Genomic DNA, 15,590 nt, shown 5'->3' on the forward strand with positions numbered 1-15,590 from the left:
AGAAAGTGTCCAAAGCGAGTTGGAGATGCTTTGACTTCTTCAACGACAATGGTGTAGCCACTAGCCTCCACGGACATCGGAGGTTGAGTCGACTCTTGCAAGTCAAGATGATCATGATTGGATTCTGTATAGTGGTGCCTCACGGCACATGACACCTTCAAAGCATCTTTTGTCCAGCATACGACGACACTGTGGTACCATCTTTATTGGCGACAAATTTGAAATTTCTATTCGCAGCGAGGGATGTATGGAGTTGATTCCCGACGACAGAGAGGATATGCATACCTCCAAGGTACTTTATGCTCCAAAGCTGGGATTCCATCTTATGTATGTGCACGAGGTGTGCAAGCTTGGCATGGAGGTGATTCTTATAGAGGATGCGATATCTATTCGGGATCGGCAATCCGGCAAAGAGGTCAGAGGGGGCTCAGTAGAGAACGGACTCTACAAGCTCCATGCTCTTCCTTCACCGACACGAAAACCTACAGGTGATCTTTGGCATTACAAATTTGGCCATTTGAACAATGATGCTCTTTGGCTTGCTTTCTATGAGCAGATGCTTGCAGGCTTACCAGATGTTGGGCGTAAGCATGGGAAATGCATTACTTGCATTTGTGGGAAGCAACATCGAGAATCTATTCAGAGGCTTGCTACACGCCGAGCCATTGCCGTTTTGGAGTTGGTTCACACCGACCTTTGTGGACCTATGCAAACCCCTTCCCTCGGGGCTCTCTATTTCATGTTACAAGTGGATGATTTCAGCCACTTTACTTGGGTATACTTTCTACAACACAAGTACGAGGCATTTGGTCTCTTCAAGAATTGGCATTCTCTTGTGGAGAAGGAAAGCAATTAAGTGTTGAAGACTATACAATCAGACAAAGGTGGGTAGTTCATCTCCAATGCATTCATTCAATTTTGTGTGGACAATGACATCAAGAGAGAGCTTGCGAGTACAGGATCACCTTCAAAGAATGGAGTTGTGGAGCGGAAGAATAGGACACTGGTAGAAATGGCAGACACCATGCTTGAGCATCAAGGTTTGCCAAAGCCTTTATGGGTAGAGGCAGTTGCGACGGCAGTCCACACCATAAACCGATCTCCAACCTCTTCAATTCCCGGCAAGACCCAATTCAAAGCCTATTTTGGTAAGAAACCCGACGTCTCCCACTTTCGGATTTTAGGGAGCGACGCATATGTCCATGTACCGAAGGAGCATAGGGGGAAGTTTGACCCCAAGTCCGGAGTATGATTTTTGTCGGCTACAACTCTCTTTCCAGGAAATATCGACTTTATGATCCAGAGAAGAAGGATGTTGTACTCAAGCCATGATGTTGTCTTCGACGAGTTTTTACCTTCAAAGGGGGCTCCCACTCCCAAGCCTTCTACGACAACCCTTGATTTGCCGATACTTGAAGACCCAGATTTTGCTTTGCCTCTTAATGAACCCTCTTCTCCTACCCTTGTCCCACGGGCTTCGGAGGAGAATGCACCCATTCCAGATGATACAGATGATAGTGATTCTCATCATAGTGCAGAGTTAGAGCCAGACATACCAGTAGCTCCTCCTTCGGGAAGCAAGACGGACAAGTTGCCGAAGTGGCTATTGGAGACTTTGCGACATTCAGCAACTTTAGATTTTCCACCCGATGGCGTGAAGACAGTACTACACGATGATCTCAACGACTTCGATTTGTTGAGGTGGATGGGACTTTATTACAGGTGAACTCTGCTTTGATGTCTACAGTGATCAAGGACAAAGATCATCTGACAGTTGAGGAGGCGCTTTCACAACTGAAGTGGAAGATGGCCATGCAAAAAGAACTTGATTCCATCAAGAAGAGCAACACTTGGGAGTTGGTTCCACAGCCTGCCAAGCGGCAAGTGATTGGTGTTAAATGGGCTACAGGACCAAGTACAAATCTGATGTTTCTTTGGACAAGCACAAGGTAAGACTAGTTACTAAAGGCTTCTCTTAAAAACCCGGTGTGGACTATGACAAGACCTTTGCACCGACTACGAGGGTGGCGACCATTCGGATAGTTTTTTCCCTTGCTACCTTTACGGGTGGCCGGTTTTTCAGATGGATGTTGTTTCCGCATTTCTCAATGGTGACTTAGAGGACGAGATGTATGTGCAGCAACCTCCAAACTTCGCAGTGAAACCGGCCTGTTCAATCCAAAAAGGGCGGTAGACTTTACTTCAAACCTTGATTTAGCTTTCACCCATTATTAGTCGTCTATTCTACCTGTACTTTCAAGACACAACACGGGGGAAAAGGATACAGGCTGCTAGAATGCACCTGTATGAGAAGACCGACACCAGATTGGCCCCTAACTTAGGCGCCCCTTTCGGTATTTCTTTATTGCTTAAAAGAGGGAATAAACACTGTGGTTCCCTACAAGCTGCCCCGCACAAGCTTGGCTGAATTTCAACTGTTCCGGCCCAATTTCGGTAGCATAACTATACTAGGACCCTTCACAGTCAGTATTTCCACGCATTGAATGACTTTCCCGACGCATACGGGCACTTTGCAAAACCTGGCGAGAATCTGCAGCACGCTGAATTCTCTGTTTTCAGCCCCGAAAATGCGCCAGATCACCTGTACAGCGGTCCCCTCGCGTCCCCGAACCTCCTGGAGGTATTAGGGTCCGTTTAGGGCCAAAACCCTAAACCTGCAAAAATACACAGCAGGCTGTAATTTACTGTTTCGGGCTCCGTTTCACGTGCCGGTCGCATCCGTAGCAAGTCCTCGAGCTCCCGCACTTGTAGGGCTACTTGCCCTTTGAATCGGACGAGATTTCTGGCGTGAAACCTGTACCTACAGGGGATTAGCCGCTAGCTAATCCAGTACCTGTGCAAGAGGCTCTTGCCTCGGCAATCGCACATGAACCCACACAACTGTACATTGGTCAATTGAAAAGCCCACTAGAGGGGCATAACATACTGCCATAGGGGAGAGAGAGGGCAGTGCGTAGCGTGCAGGGCATCACTCTTGGCACCGCACTGTACATAGGAGGGAAAGGAAGCACTCCATAGCTCTTAACCTGTGACAAAATCTGCAAATGAGCCCTTCTCCTCTCTAAAATCAGCGCCCCCTTCTCTTGCATGAGGAAAGTGCACAGAATTGTGCCACTTGGCACATTTATAAGCATTTTCCCGTTTCGGGGTTGCTGCCTAAAAATCTCCCAACCGGTTGCCCAGTTGACTTCACGGCACAGTAAGAAAATGTTCTCCTTGTCATTCCGGAGGTAATGACGCAAACACATTTTCAAGTCCCAAAATAGCACTTCCCTAAATTTTAGGAGATGCTGCATTGTATCTTTCTAGGTCATCTGACCCTCTTTTACACTGCAGCCACACCCAAAACTGAAATGTAGCCTCTGTAGCAAAGGATTCCACTTTGGCTAGTCAATGACCCCACTTTGGCTAACCATAGTCTTTGTCCAACCTTAGTGCTCTCTTGCCCTCACGCCTGGACTCCCTCTGAAGAGTTCCACACTAGCTATGCAATGCAGGGCAGTTAGATTTCCCGAGGGGTATTTCCAAAAAGTGAGTAAATAAATAATAAGAAAGAAATCAACAAAAAGGATAGATAGTAGTCACACACTGGTGACATACCCCCCTCTTGAAATCTCAAACGTCCTCGTTTGCATCTATGTCGTACATGCTCACAGTCAACACTGATGTATTCAACACCTGTCGACTCATGTACGACATATACATGCTCATTGTCAACCCTGGTGTATTCAACACCTCGTCGACACATGTATTGCCTGCCTGTGAACCCCGTCCCAATGACATAGTGGTAGCTTCGCACTCTGCCATTGCTTTGAGTCACTAACTTTCCAATGACAAAATGGTAGCTACACATTTTGCCACTGTCTTATAGTACACGTTGGATCCCATAACACTTTTGAGCATACCCAAACGGACAGTTTAAGAATGCAGTTACACATGTACTCTTTAATAGAAGCAATTACTGTATCCTTGACAAACTGACAAGAAATACTCACTTCTATAGCACTAACCAAACTTTTGGACAATCCATAAGAGCAATTGCCAAACTCACAATCTGTACAGCTCTAACATTCATGTAACAGGTATTTCATTTGAGCTCACTTTAAATACCATGTACATCATTTGTTTGAGAAGCCATTGTGACACTGACAATCCATGTAGCTTTGAAACTCAAGGGGTCAAGGTAGGTTGCAGATCGAAGGCTTCAAGGTAAAGTGATAACACAGTTGGTGACTCTGCAACTTCACCTTCTTCCATCCACTTAGCATCCATTGGTGGATAGTTTCTGAACTTTACCAAGTAACGCCTAGCAACCTTGCCTTTCACTTTTCTTTCTTTATGTGCCAAAATCTGTTCCGGGACCAAGATCTCGTCAAGTTCCTCGACTTCCGGCTGATCTTCAGCTGGCATATCTTCTGGCACATCACCCACATAGGGTCTGAGAAGACTCACATGAAACGCATTGTGAATCTTCCAACTGTCAGGCAATTTCAGCCTATATGCAACATCACTGATTATGTCGCATACTTGAAAAGGCCAATAGTAACGCATGCTGAGCTTTGGAAACAGTCTTTCCTTGCCCTTCATCTTCTTTAACCTTGCCTTTTCAAAGCGTAGAAGCACCGAATCACCAAGTGAAAATACCACTTCACGACGGTGACAATCAGCTGCTTTCTTTTGCTTTGCCTGAGTCTTTTCCAAGGCCACTTTGACCTTCTTGTACATTTCATCCATGTCCTGAACATACTTATCTGCTTCAAATATCTTGTCCTTCGTATGCAGTATGGGAGGAACTTTCTTGCCACCACCAACTATCTCAAAAGGTGCCTTGCCAGTTGATGAATGCACTGTATTATTGTATGCATACTCCACCAATGGCAAATACTGCTCCCACTTTCCTTTATGCTCTGACACATAGCACTTCAGCAGATCTAGGACAGTAGAATTTGCCTCTTCTGACTGCCCATCTGTTTGAGGATGAAATGACGATGAGAATTCGAGCGTTGTGCCCATATTCTCAAACAAGCCTCTCCTGAACAAACTTGTCATGCGTGGATCACGGTCGCTAACAATCGACTGTGGCATGCCATGATACTTGAAAATATTGCTCATAAACAAGCGTGCCATCTGATCTGGCTTTATCTTCTTCCTGACAGGAATAAAATGAGCATGCTTGCTGAATCTGCAAATGATGGTCCAAATACCATCGTTTCCTGTCTGCGTTCTCGGAAGATCAAAGATAAAATCCATAGCAATACTTTCCCATGGTTTATCTGGAATAGGTAGTGGTTGCAATAACCCTGGTGTCTTTTGCCTGTCAAACTTGACCTTCTGGCAAATTAGGCATTCTCGCACAAAGGCATCCACATCTCTTCTCAATGTAGGCCAGTAGAAGAATGTCTCAACCGCTTTAACTGTAGCATCGATACCACGATGCCCTGCATACGGTGGGACATGACTCTCTTCTATAACTTTGCGTCGCAATGGCTTTGTGACACACAATCTGCCATGCATCATCATGAACCCGTCTTTAAGAAGATAGTGTTCATGACGTTGTCCATCCATTAGCTGCTCGAAGACCCTTGCAAAATCTTCATCATTTGCATACTGTTCTCTCATATCATCAAGTTCATGATGATAAGGAATTGACACAGCTGAAATTTGTGGCTTCCTTGACAAGGCATCAGCCACAACATTCTTCTTGCCTTCCACATGCACAATCTGAAAATGGAACATGGACAAGATATTTGCCCATCACATATGTTTCTCAGATAACTGTGTCTGTGTCAAGAAGTATCGCAAGGTCTGATGGTCCGTTTGGACAACAAAGTCTGCACCTAGCAGGTAGTGTTTCCAACTTAAGAGTGCATGAATCACAGCCAGCAACTCTTTCTCATAGACCTGCATGGTCATCTCTGGCCCTTGCAAAATTCTGCTCTCATAGGCTACTATCCTGCCATCTTGCATTAGCACTGCACCAATGCTACTACCACAGGCGTCACACTGGACCACAAATGACTTCCTAAGATCTGGCAACACAATGACTGGATCTGAAGTCATCTTTTCCTTTAAGAGATTAAAAGTTGAAATCTCTTTCTGTGTCCATCTAAAGGTGACTGCCTTCTTTTGAAGAGCATGTAAAGCAATCTCAGCGAAATTTCGGATAAACCTTCTGTAATAGGAGCATAGTCCCAAGAAACTTCGGACATCTGACTTGATCGCTTCAACTTTTGCAGGATCCATTCTGACACCATCCTTTGAGACAATGTGTCCCAGAAAGTGGATCTCTTCCAAAAAAAATTCACTTTTCTTTGCATTGATGAGCAACCTATGACTGCGTAGCTCTTTGAACACAATGGCCAAGTGATGCCTATGCTCCTCTTCATTCTTTGAGTAGACTATCATGTCATCAAAGAATGTACCAACAAACTACTGGTGTGGACGGAAAATTTTGTCCATCATCCTATTGAACGTAGCAGGAGCATTTGTGAGACCAAAGGGCATCACTAAAAATTCGTAAAGGCCAAACGTTGTTCTAAAAGCAGTCTTGTGCACATCCTCTGATCTAATGCGGATCTGATGGTACCCACTCTTTAGATCTATCCTGCTAAACATAGCTGCTCCTTCTAATTTGTCCAGAATATCATCAATTCTAGGTATAGGGAACCTATTCTTGATGGTATTCTTGTTCAGTGCAAGGTAGTTGATGCACATACACCATGAGCCATCCTTTTTCTGCACCAACAACACTAGAGAACAGAATGAGATAAACTGGGCTGAATCAACCCCTTTTCTAACAGCTCCTGTACTTGGCCCATTATCTCTTTCTGCTGAGCCGCACTAGCCCTGTACGGAGGCTTATTTGGTGGGCTACTGCCTGGCACCAAATCTATCGCATGGTCCTCGGGTCTCTCTGGCGGTAATTGAGACGGTAATGAAGCGGAAAAACAATCACTATACTGTTGTAAAAACATTGACCTTTCTTTATCTAGCACAGATAAACTTGATTCATCACAATCTGACACTTCACGTGCAAAAACCAAGTACGCAGAAAGATGCTTTTTCATTACAGAAGTAATAGCAGAAGCTGATACAGTGGGAATAGACTCCCCTTTAAGCTTTACATCCAGAATGTGAGTCTTTCCCCTGCTCTGTACAGTGATCTTTTTATTGTAGGCATCCATGATTCCCTGTACACGAAACAACCAAGGAATACCTAACAACACATCACATCCGTCCAGTGGCATGATGTAAAATTCTTCAGCATCTACATAGGACTGGATATGTAGGCGCAACTTTCCAATGATGGGTGCCACAGCCTCTGTATGGCCAGGACATGCCAAACCTGCCTCTGTTGTATACCCCATCTCTTCAGGTCTGATTCCCAACTTTGAAGCCAATTCTAGGGAAATGAAGTTGACTTTGGCACCTGGATCAAAGAAGATAAGCACTGCTTGATCCCTCACCTTTCCCCATGCTCTGCAAAGCTCACTTGCATCTGAATTTGGCTTGTCGCCCACCATATCTGGCACTAGACCAGCCATGGGCTTCTTTCCTTTCCTGTCCTCATTGTCTTCAGAATCAGATGGCCTTTTCTTTGTAGGACAATTGTAAGCAATGTGGCCAGGCTGCTCACAGATGAAGCATTTGTTCTCTGACCTCAGGACCTTCTTTTGCTCTTCAGACTTGCGAGGAAAACGTCTTTTCCATTTCTTTGCTGGTCCCTTTTCTGATTCAGCCGTAGCTTTGTCTTTCCTTGCGTTGGCTAGCTCCTGAGTCACTTTCGGAGCCTCCTTGGGAACATACTTCTTCGCTGAATTTTTCTTGGCTGATCCTTCCTTGACGCCAGTATTGAATTCACAATCTTCTCCCTTGAGCAAACCATTGCCAGTGTTTGCTACCTCGATGAGCTGCGTCAAAGTAGTGACTTTGGTCTTCGTGCAGTACTTTCTCAATCCTTTGGGTAGGCCACAACAGTATTTTTCAATCTGTTCTGTCAATGGCACAAACCTATAGGAAGTTACTAGAAGTAGAGCTTTCCAAACCTTCCGATTGTAATCATCCAGATTCTTGCAAGTAGCAGCATTAAGCTGGTGCCATTCTGTCATGACATCTGCTTCAAAGTCATCAGATAACCATGCAGCTGCAAAAATCTGCTTGAAGTAAATCCATGTGGACGGAGCTTGCCATTGCAGCAATAAAGTTGTCCACCATTGTCCCGCATTCCCTGTCAAGAAAGTGGCTACCTTGCGGACCTTTGAAGCCTCTGTAAAGTTTCCCCCTGCATAGGCCTTGTCAAACTGCTCGAGGAATGAGAGAGCCTTCTTCCTGTCATCAAACCCTGTAAAGGTCGTGAAAGTCACACCTTTGCCACCTTCTTTGTACGGAGTTGGCCTCTCCAGCGGCGTTAAATTGTCATATGGAAGAGACTGAAACATGGGAACACTGTTAGGGTTCATTTGTGTTCCTTGACCGCAATTAAGTTGACCTGGAAATGCCATATTTGGCTGCTGATTTGTAATTCCAGCCATACCAAAATTTGCCTGTGGCATCCCAAATTGGCCGTGAGTGCTTTGAAACCCTGGTAGCATGCCCGTGACACCATACATGGGGTTAGGCATCATCGTTTGAGCACCCCCGAACACTGTTCCTGGCGTGTAAAACCGATTTCCAGGTGCATTACCAGCCATGCTCTGGAATACCGATCCACCTCCAAAATAGCCAGGGTGTACTGAAGGTGGTGGGAAGACTTGTTGCATAGCCTGTAGGTTGCTTCCCTGCCCATTAGAACCAGCTATAGGCTGTTGAAAAGTGGCTGACTGAACTGGTACAGCTTGAAAGACTGGCATCTCAGCCACCTGTTCTTGCACCTTAGGCACAGGTTGTGGAGACTGCATGTTCTTCGTCAAGTGTACAGGTGTTTCCATTGACTGTGCAGTATGAATCACCTGTGCTTGAGCCTTAACAGGCTTTTGAATATGATCCAGTGACCCAACTTGCTGAGACGGAACAGGAGGTTGCAGAAAGGCTAAAAACCTCGGATTCTGCATTGCTTGTGTGAACATAGCCACAGCAGTAGCCAACTAGGTCCTGGATATATCATCATCCGTCTGTGGTGGTCTTGAAGACTCACCCACTTCATGTGTCTGTTGACCCTGTGAAGAGGAAACCTCTTCAGTCACATCATCTGGTCTGTCAGCCATAATTGCAATTCCCTGTGTCTGGTCTATGATCCCCTGTGTCTTCAACCCAAACTGACCAAGGCTCACTTCTATAGGAAAAAGTGATTTAATCCCGTCGACGGAACCATGAAACCGGCCTGTTCAATCCAAAAAGGACGGAAGACTTTACTTCAAACCTTGATTTAGCTTTCACCCATTATTAGTCGTCTATTCTACCTGTACTTTCAAGACACAACACGGGGGAAAGGGATACACGCTGCTAGAATGCACATGTATGAGAAGACCGACACTAGATTGGCCCCTAACTTAGGCGCCCCTTTCGGTATTTCTTTATTGCTTAAAAGAGGGAATAAACGTTGTGGTTCCCTACAAGCTGCCCCGCACAAGCTTGGCTGAATTTCAACTGTTCCGGCCCGATTTCGGCAACATAACTGTACTAGGACCCTTCACAGTCAGTATTCCCACGCATTGAATGACTTTCCCGACGCATACGGGCACTTTGCAAAACCTGGCGAGAATCTGCAGCACGCTGAATTCTCTGTTTTCAGCCCCGAAAATGCGCCAGATCACCTGTATAGCGGTCCCCTCGCGTCCCCGAACCTCCTGGGGGTATTAGGGTCCGTTTAGGGCCAAAACCCTAAACCTGCAAAAATACACAGCAGGCTGTAATTTACTGTTTCGGGCTCCGTTTCACGTGCCGGTCGCATCCGTAGCAAGTCCTCGAGCTCCCGCACTTGTAGGGCTACTTGCCCTTTGAATCGGACGAGATTTCTGGCGTGAAACCTGTACCTGCAAGGGATTAGCCGCTAGCTAATCCAGTACCTGCGCAAGAGGCTCTTGCCTCGGCAATCGCGCATGAACCCACACAACTGTACATTGGTCAATTGAAAAGCCCACTAGAGGGGCATAACATACTGCCATAGGGGAGAGAGAGGGCAGTGCGTAGCGTGCAGGGCATCACTCCTGGCACCGCACTGTACATAAGAGGGAAAGGAAGCACTCCATAGCTCTTAACCTGTGACAAAATCTGCAAATGAGCCCTTCTCCTCTCTAAAATCAGCGCCCCCTTCTCTTGCATGAGGAAAGTGCACAAAATTGTGCCACTTGGCACATTTACAAGCATTTTCCCGTTTCGGGGTTGCCGCCTGAAAATCTCCCAACCGGTTGCCCAGTTGACTTCACGGCAGAGTAAGAAAATGTTCTCCTTGTCATTCCGGAGGTAATGACGCAAACACATTTTCAAGTCCCAAAATAGCAGTTCCCTAAATTTTAGGAGATGCTTCCATTGTATCTTCCTAGGTCATCTGACCCTCTTTGTACACTGCAGCCACACCCAAAACTGAAATGTAGCCTCTGTAGCAAAGGATTCCACTTTGGCTAGTCAATGACCCCACTTTGGCTAACCATAGTCTTTGTCCAACCTTAGTGCTCTCTTGCCCTCAGGTCTGGACTCCCTCTGGACAATTCCACACTAGCTATGCAATTCAGGGCAGTTAGATTTCCCGAGGGGTGTTTCCAAAAAGTGAGTAAATAAATAATAAGAAAGAAATCAACAAAAAGGATAGATAGTAGTCACACGCTGGTGACACGCAGACATGGTTTAGACTTTACAAATATGGTTTGTAGGTTGCTAAAGGCTCTTTATGGCCTGAAGCAAGCCCCTCGAGCGTGGTACTAAAAGATAAGACTCTTTCTTCCTACAACACTCCTTTCGACGATCTTCTGCAAACCTAGATTTATACATTTACCGTGAGGGAGGATTGGTGGCACTTGTTATCCTCTATGTGGACGATCTTTTGATTACAGGTAGATCTTGTGATTACAGGTAGCCATGTTGAGCACACCCGCAATACTATGGAGACCTTGGCTAAGGAGTTTGAGATGACAGATCTTGGCTTGCTTCACTCCTTTCTTGGATTAGAGATATGGCAGACAGAGGGGGGCATCTTTCTCACCCGAGTCGCAGGAGCACTATATCCAAGAATTGTTGGAAGCATTTGGTACGACTCAGTGCAAACCTATCTCAATCCCTATGAATCCCAATCAGAAGTTGTCAAAGTATATGATTCCCCAGATGTAGCAGATGCTACAAAGTATCAAAAATTGGTCGGTTCTCTTATTTGATTTCTCAACACCCGGTTTGATGTCAATTTCCCGGTGGGACTTCTCAGTTTTTTCATGCAGAAACACGCCAAGTCACATTTGGAGCAGGCTCTTCGCACTAGTTTCGCCTTGTGTTTGTCGAGGGAGCCATTGGCCTTATACTTTGTCTTGAAAGTCCATTTCGTAGAGACCACTTTCCGCTTGTTGGGACTGGGAAAAGTTCTATTCCGCTCGATAGCATCCAGCTCTATCTCCATGGTACGCTTCCAACAATCATACTGGAGTGCTTCCTCCATCAAGGAAGGCTCAACTGGTGAAGCCCGAATCTGGGACATGAGTGCAAAGTTGACGAACCCTGCACCGTCATAAACTTGCCTCTCCCTGAGGCGTACAGAACGTCGAAGCTATCCAGGGGCGCCAATATCTGGGAGTCGTAAATTGTTGTGAAGTGGTGAATTCCAATCACAGGTTTACTCGTGAAGTTACTTTGTGCTGTAAATTGCAGGTGAAGTTAAAGAACGTATAGATCAGGTGAAAGCCCAAGTTTACCACCCTTTAGTAAGGCTACTGACCGGTTTCACTTTGAGTGTCCAAGTCTATTACAAATGCCATTCACATTCTGAATCGAATACCAAAATTTACAAGATGATTTGCTAGTGAATCCCCAAACCAAGCAGCTCACTACAATGAACATCTAAAGCATAAAAATTCAGTTGGAAGTTTTATTGGGAACAAGCCTGTATATAAATATAAGCAAGACATCAAAACGGAAATCAAGGCACTGCTAGTGAAGATGCAGATAGCCAAAAGAATGTTGGATCATCAGGTTGCAGCTCTACTAAAGAACAATGCATCCAATAGTCAAGGCCCAAGGACCTAGATGACACTCAAAGAACAAGAACACTCACTAAAAAGCCTTTTTCATCTGGTACGAGTTTTGACAAAGATGATGCAGCAAGAAAACTAGATTGTCCTCAACTACATTGAGGCAATGCCAAACTAACCCCGGTACTTATGCATGTGATCCCCATGAAGGATGAGGAACTACCCAGCTTCTATCACACCCCCTATCCTAGCTACAATGAACCTGCTGATCAAATGCTATACATGAGAATAGTGGATCAGATTTGAGAATGGCATATATGAGCAAAGCAAGGCGCTATGGGTGGCTTGGAAGTAAGATTATCTAATCAATTTTCGAGACATGATGAACAATGGTGGGCCAGATCAGTTTGTTTATCAAATACACGAATGAATTGCTGCAATTATCAATAGAAGCCTCCAAGATTTCTGAAAAGAAATTGGCTAATAAAGCTAGCTCTGAACCCCAATTCAGAGAGAGATGGTTGAAGTTCTATTCGAAGCATGAATCAAAGCAGATGGAGACACACAGTGTCTCTATGTCATAAGTTGGCAAGGGCACGGCTCACAAAAGGCAAGAAGAATATGACCCTAATACCAAGACCTCGCATGCCCTAACACCATATAAAGTGGAGATGCTTACAGAACAAAGAGAGCAATTCGAACAGGAGACCATCTACAGGATGATTCATAAGGAGAATACTCCTGCCGAGCCCTCCAGGTCAAGTTCAGCCAGGAGGTCTTCAAAGTTCAAATGCCAAGAAGTACCGAAGGGCATACTAAAGATAGCTCCAGATACATGAAGGTCACTTCATTCAAAGCAGAAATGCTCACATCGGATCAGAGTCTACTACATAGTGGAATTACCAGAAGATCTAGTAATTACCAATCGATAACTTTACAGTTGAACAGTCAGTCAAAACCCAATACGACGCCTATAAATAGAACCCGCTACTTTCATTTTGGGTTGGTTTATCTTCTATCGGTCAATCTTGAGCAGAGCTCTATTGTATTCATAAGTCTTTGGAACTCTTCTACCTCCTTGTAATCCAGCACTCGATACATTATCAATTGTACTTCCGACTCAATAATCTGAATATCTCAGTTCCAATTGTCTCAATATCTAGCATATGATTCTATTCTTTCAGTTCAATCTAGTTGTCTGTCTGGTTTTTCGTTTTGTCATCTGAAATCTCATTATGTTCATCCTATCTGATCTAAAATTTCCTATCTGATCTGAAATTTGGCATCTGACTCTAAAGTTCTAACTTGGAATAGTTGTCAAGTGACGAGCTTATTCCAAAGAGAACGCAGCCTCACATGGCCGATGCAGCCAAAAAGAAGCTCCAAATCCCTAAATCTAAATATAAACCAAGGAGATGAGCTAGTAGTATATTACATGGCAATTAAAGTTCCAACATCTCAGTTCATTGATAAACAACACTTTTTGGTCCTCAGAAACAGGAACATGAAGGTTCATGGTCATGAGGTGAAGTTTTTTGCAACTAAGTGTGTGTAGCATTATTCTTACTAGTAAGGCCGGCGAACTTCGCCTCTCTCTCTCTCTCTCTCTCTCTCTCTCTCTCTCTCTCTCTCTCTCTTCGCGTCGTTGTGCTCCCAGAGCTGCAGGCCACACCCGCCTCTTGAAGGAGCTTCTGACACGTGGCAGTGGGAGGGAACCGGAATTCCCTCCCCCATTATCCTTAGCATAGATCCATGTCAATATAATGCAACGTAAGCATAAATATAGCCTTCCAGGGATACAAACTCGATGTCACCAAAAACTTGCATGTATACACACACATATGCAAATTATACATGACTTGTACATTGTGACTGCATATATATGTGCAAGTTTCATGTAAACCTGAGCATTAATACGAAGCATGTATACAGATGCAACTATCTGCACATGGCATACGTACGCATGCACACTCCCATTGCATCTGAAAAAGGTCTTGAACGAAATGAAAAGTGACTTGGGGTGTATGAATTCTCCTTGCTTTGCAACAATGGAAAGGCAGGCACATGGGATGGAGAGACAGAGAAGAGGAAGTTTTACCTTGAAGAGTGGTGCGCGGTAGCAATGAAGCGACGAGGGGAAAGGTCTGGGCCAGTGTCGGGAGGGCGGGTTCGGGGAAGACCAGCTCGAAGAGCCAAATGCACGAGGCAATTGCAAGCACCATAGCGATGGCAGCACCCTCCGCACAAACTTGTGCAGACGTAGCGCCATTTGCTTCGTCAATTTACTTAGTAGCGTAGTTCTGTGTGTTTGTGAGAGAGAGAGAGAGAGAGAGAGAGAGAGAGAGAGAGAGAGATTCGCAGGAACGACCCCTACCTAGAGATCTCGCCGACTCGGGGAGAGAGAGAGAGAGAGAGAGAGAGAGAGAGAGAGAATTGAAGGGAGGAGAAGCTTTTTTTCTTTTTTGAAAATATGGGAGAGTTATATTAAAAGGGGCAAAAATTACATATCATGACATACAATATCCGTTTACTCATCCATTTTGACACTTTCAAAAAGATGGCATACATATTAGCTCCTTTGGTAAGAAGCACAGATTGTGTTGTGTACACTAACTCTCCTTCCCACTCCAAAACCAGCTTGAGGAATGCATCTACATGCTCAGTAGCGGTGTTTTCACACTTCTTCTCTTCAACAGCCACGTATCTTTCTAGGTGACGAAGAAGAACAAGTGTCTGGCTGTGCAACTGGCGTTTAGCCTTATGAGCATGTGTTGCAGTCCACACACTCTTATAAAGAATAAAACAAAGGAGTGTCCAATTTTTTTGGGGTGAGAGTGGTTTCCACCCTGGCAACTGTAGCTACCTTAGGTCTAGTTGACCTACGCATCCGGTTTTCCAACTGTGACCTTCTGGAAAATAGAAGGCGCGTTGGGTTAAAAATAAGGCGTCTTTGGAGGGCAGACCTAAAGAAATAAGTTCTTCAGTTTTCTAGAATCTTCCTTTGTCTTTGTTCCACAAATTTTGCCATATGTGCAAAATCCTAGTTTGAACAGTTTATAAGCCTTCCATACGTCTCTGAGGTCCAATGGGGGGAGGTTTAGAGCCGACCACCAGGGACAATCAAATTTAATATTATCCTAATGGGATTGTTATCAATATCCATGATAAGATGTGGCTTGTATCTGTTCCAAGCTTTAAAATACCTTGAATGAGTTATGAGCCTTTTCTTTTGATGGGAAAAGGTGAGACAAACATGGTTGAAGATGGGAGGTTCACCCATGAGGGTGCATGTTGCAGTGAGAAGCAGTAGTGTGTTGATGAATTAGCTGGACCAAATCGTTGGACGAATTGCCAAAGGATTTCATAATCCATTTAGCCATCAATTTATCGGTTAAAAGTATTCCCAAGCCTTTCTCTTTAGGCTAAATGCAGGTTTCCCAGAAGAAGAAGAACAAGAGA

General features: G+C 44.8%; 1 protein-coding gene across 3 annotated transcripts in view; it reads right to left on the reverse strand.

Moving 5' to 3' along the window:
- The window catches only part of LOC147428485 (nifU-like protein 4, mitochondrial), a 104,847-nt gene extending 90,327 nt beyond the window's left edge, over positions 1-14,520 (reverse strand). Inside the window, exon 1 of one of the 3 annotated variants that reach the window (XM_086496525.1) lies at positions 14,230-14,520. In XM_086496525.1, coding sequence (XP_086352651.1) covers positions 14,230-14,400 — 171 coding nt within the window. In that variant the 5' untranslated portion in view covers positions 14,401-14,520. The remainder of the gene's footprint in view (positions 1-14,229) is intronic. The other 2 variants (XM_086496524.1, XM_086496526.1) reach the window with 2 other exon arrangements.
- Between the last annotated feature and the right edge of the window lie 1,070 nt (positions 14,521-15,590).

The sequence above is a fragment of the Adiantum capillus-veneris genome, chromosome 23 (assembly GCF_014529385.1).
Source record: "Adiantum capillus-veneris isolate H3 chromosome 23, ASM1452938v2, whole genome shotgun sequence".
Classification (NCBI taxonomy): domain Eukaryota; kingdom Viridiplantae; phylum Streptophyta; class Polypodiopsida; order Polypodiales; family Pteridaceae; genus Adiantum; species Adiantum capillus-veneris.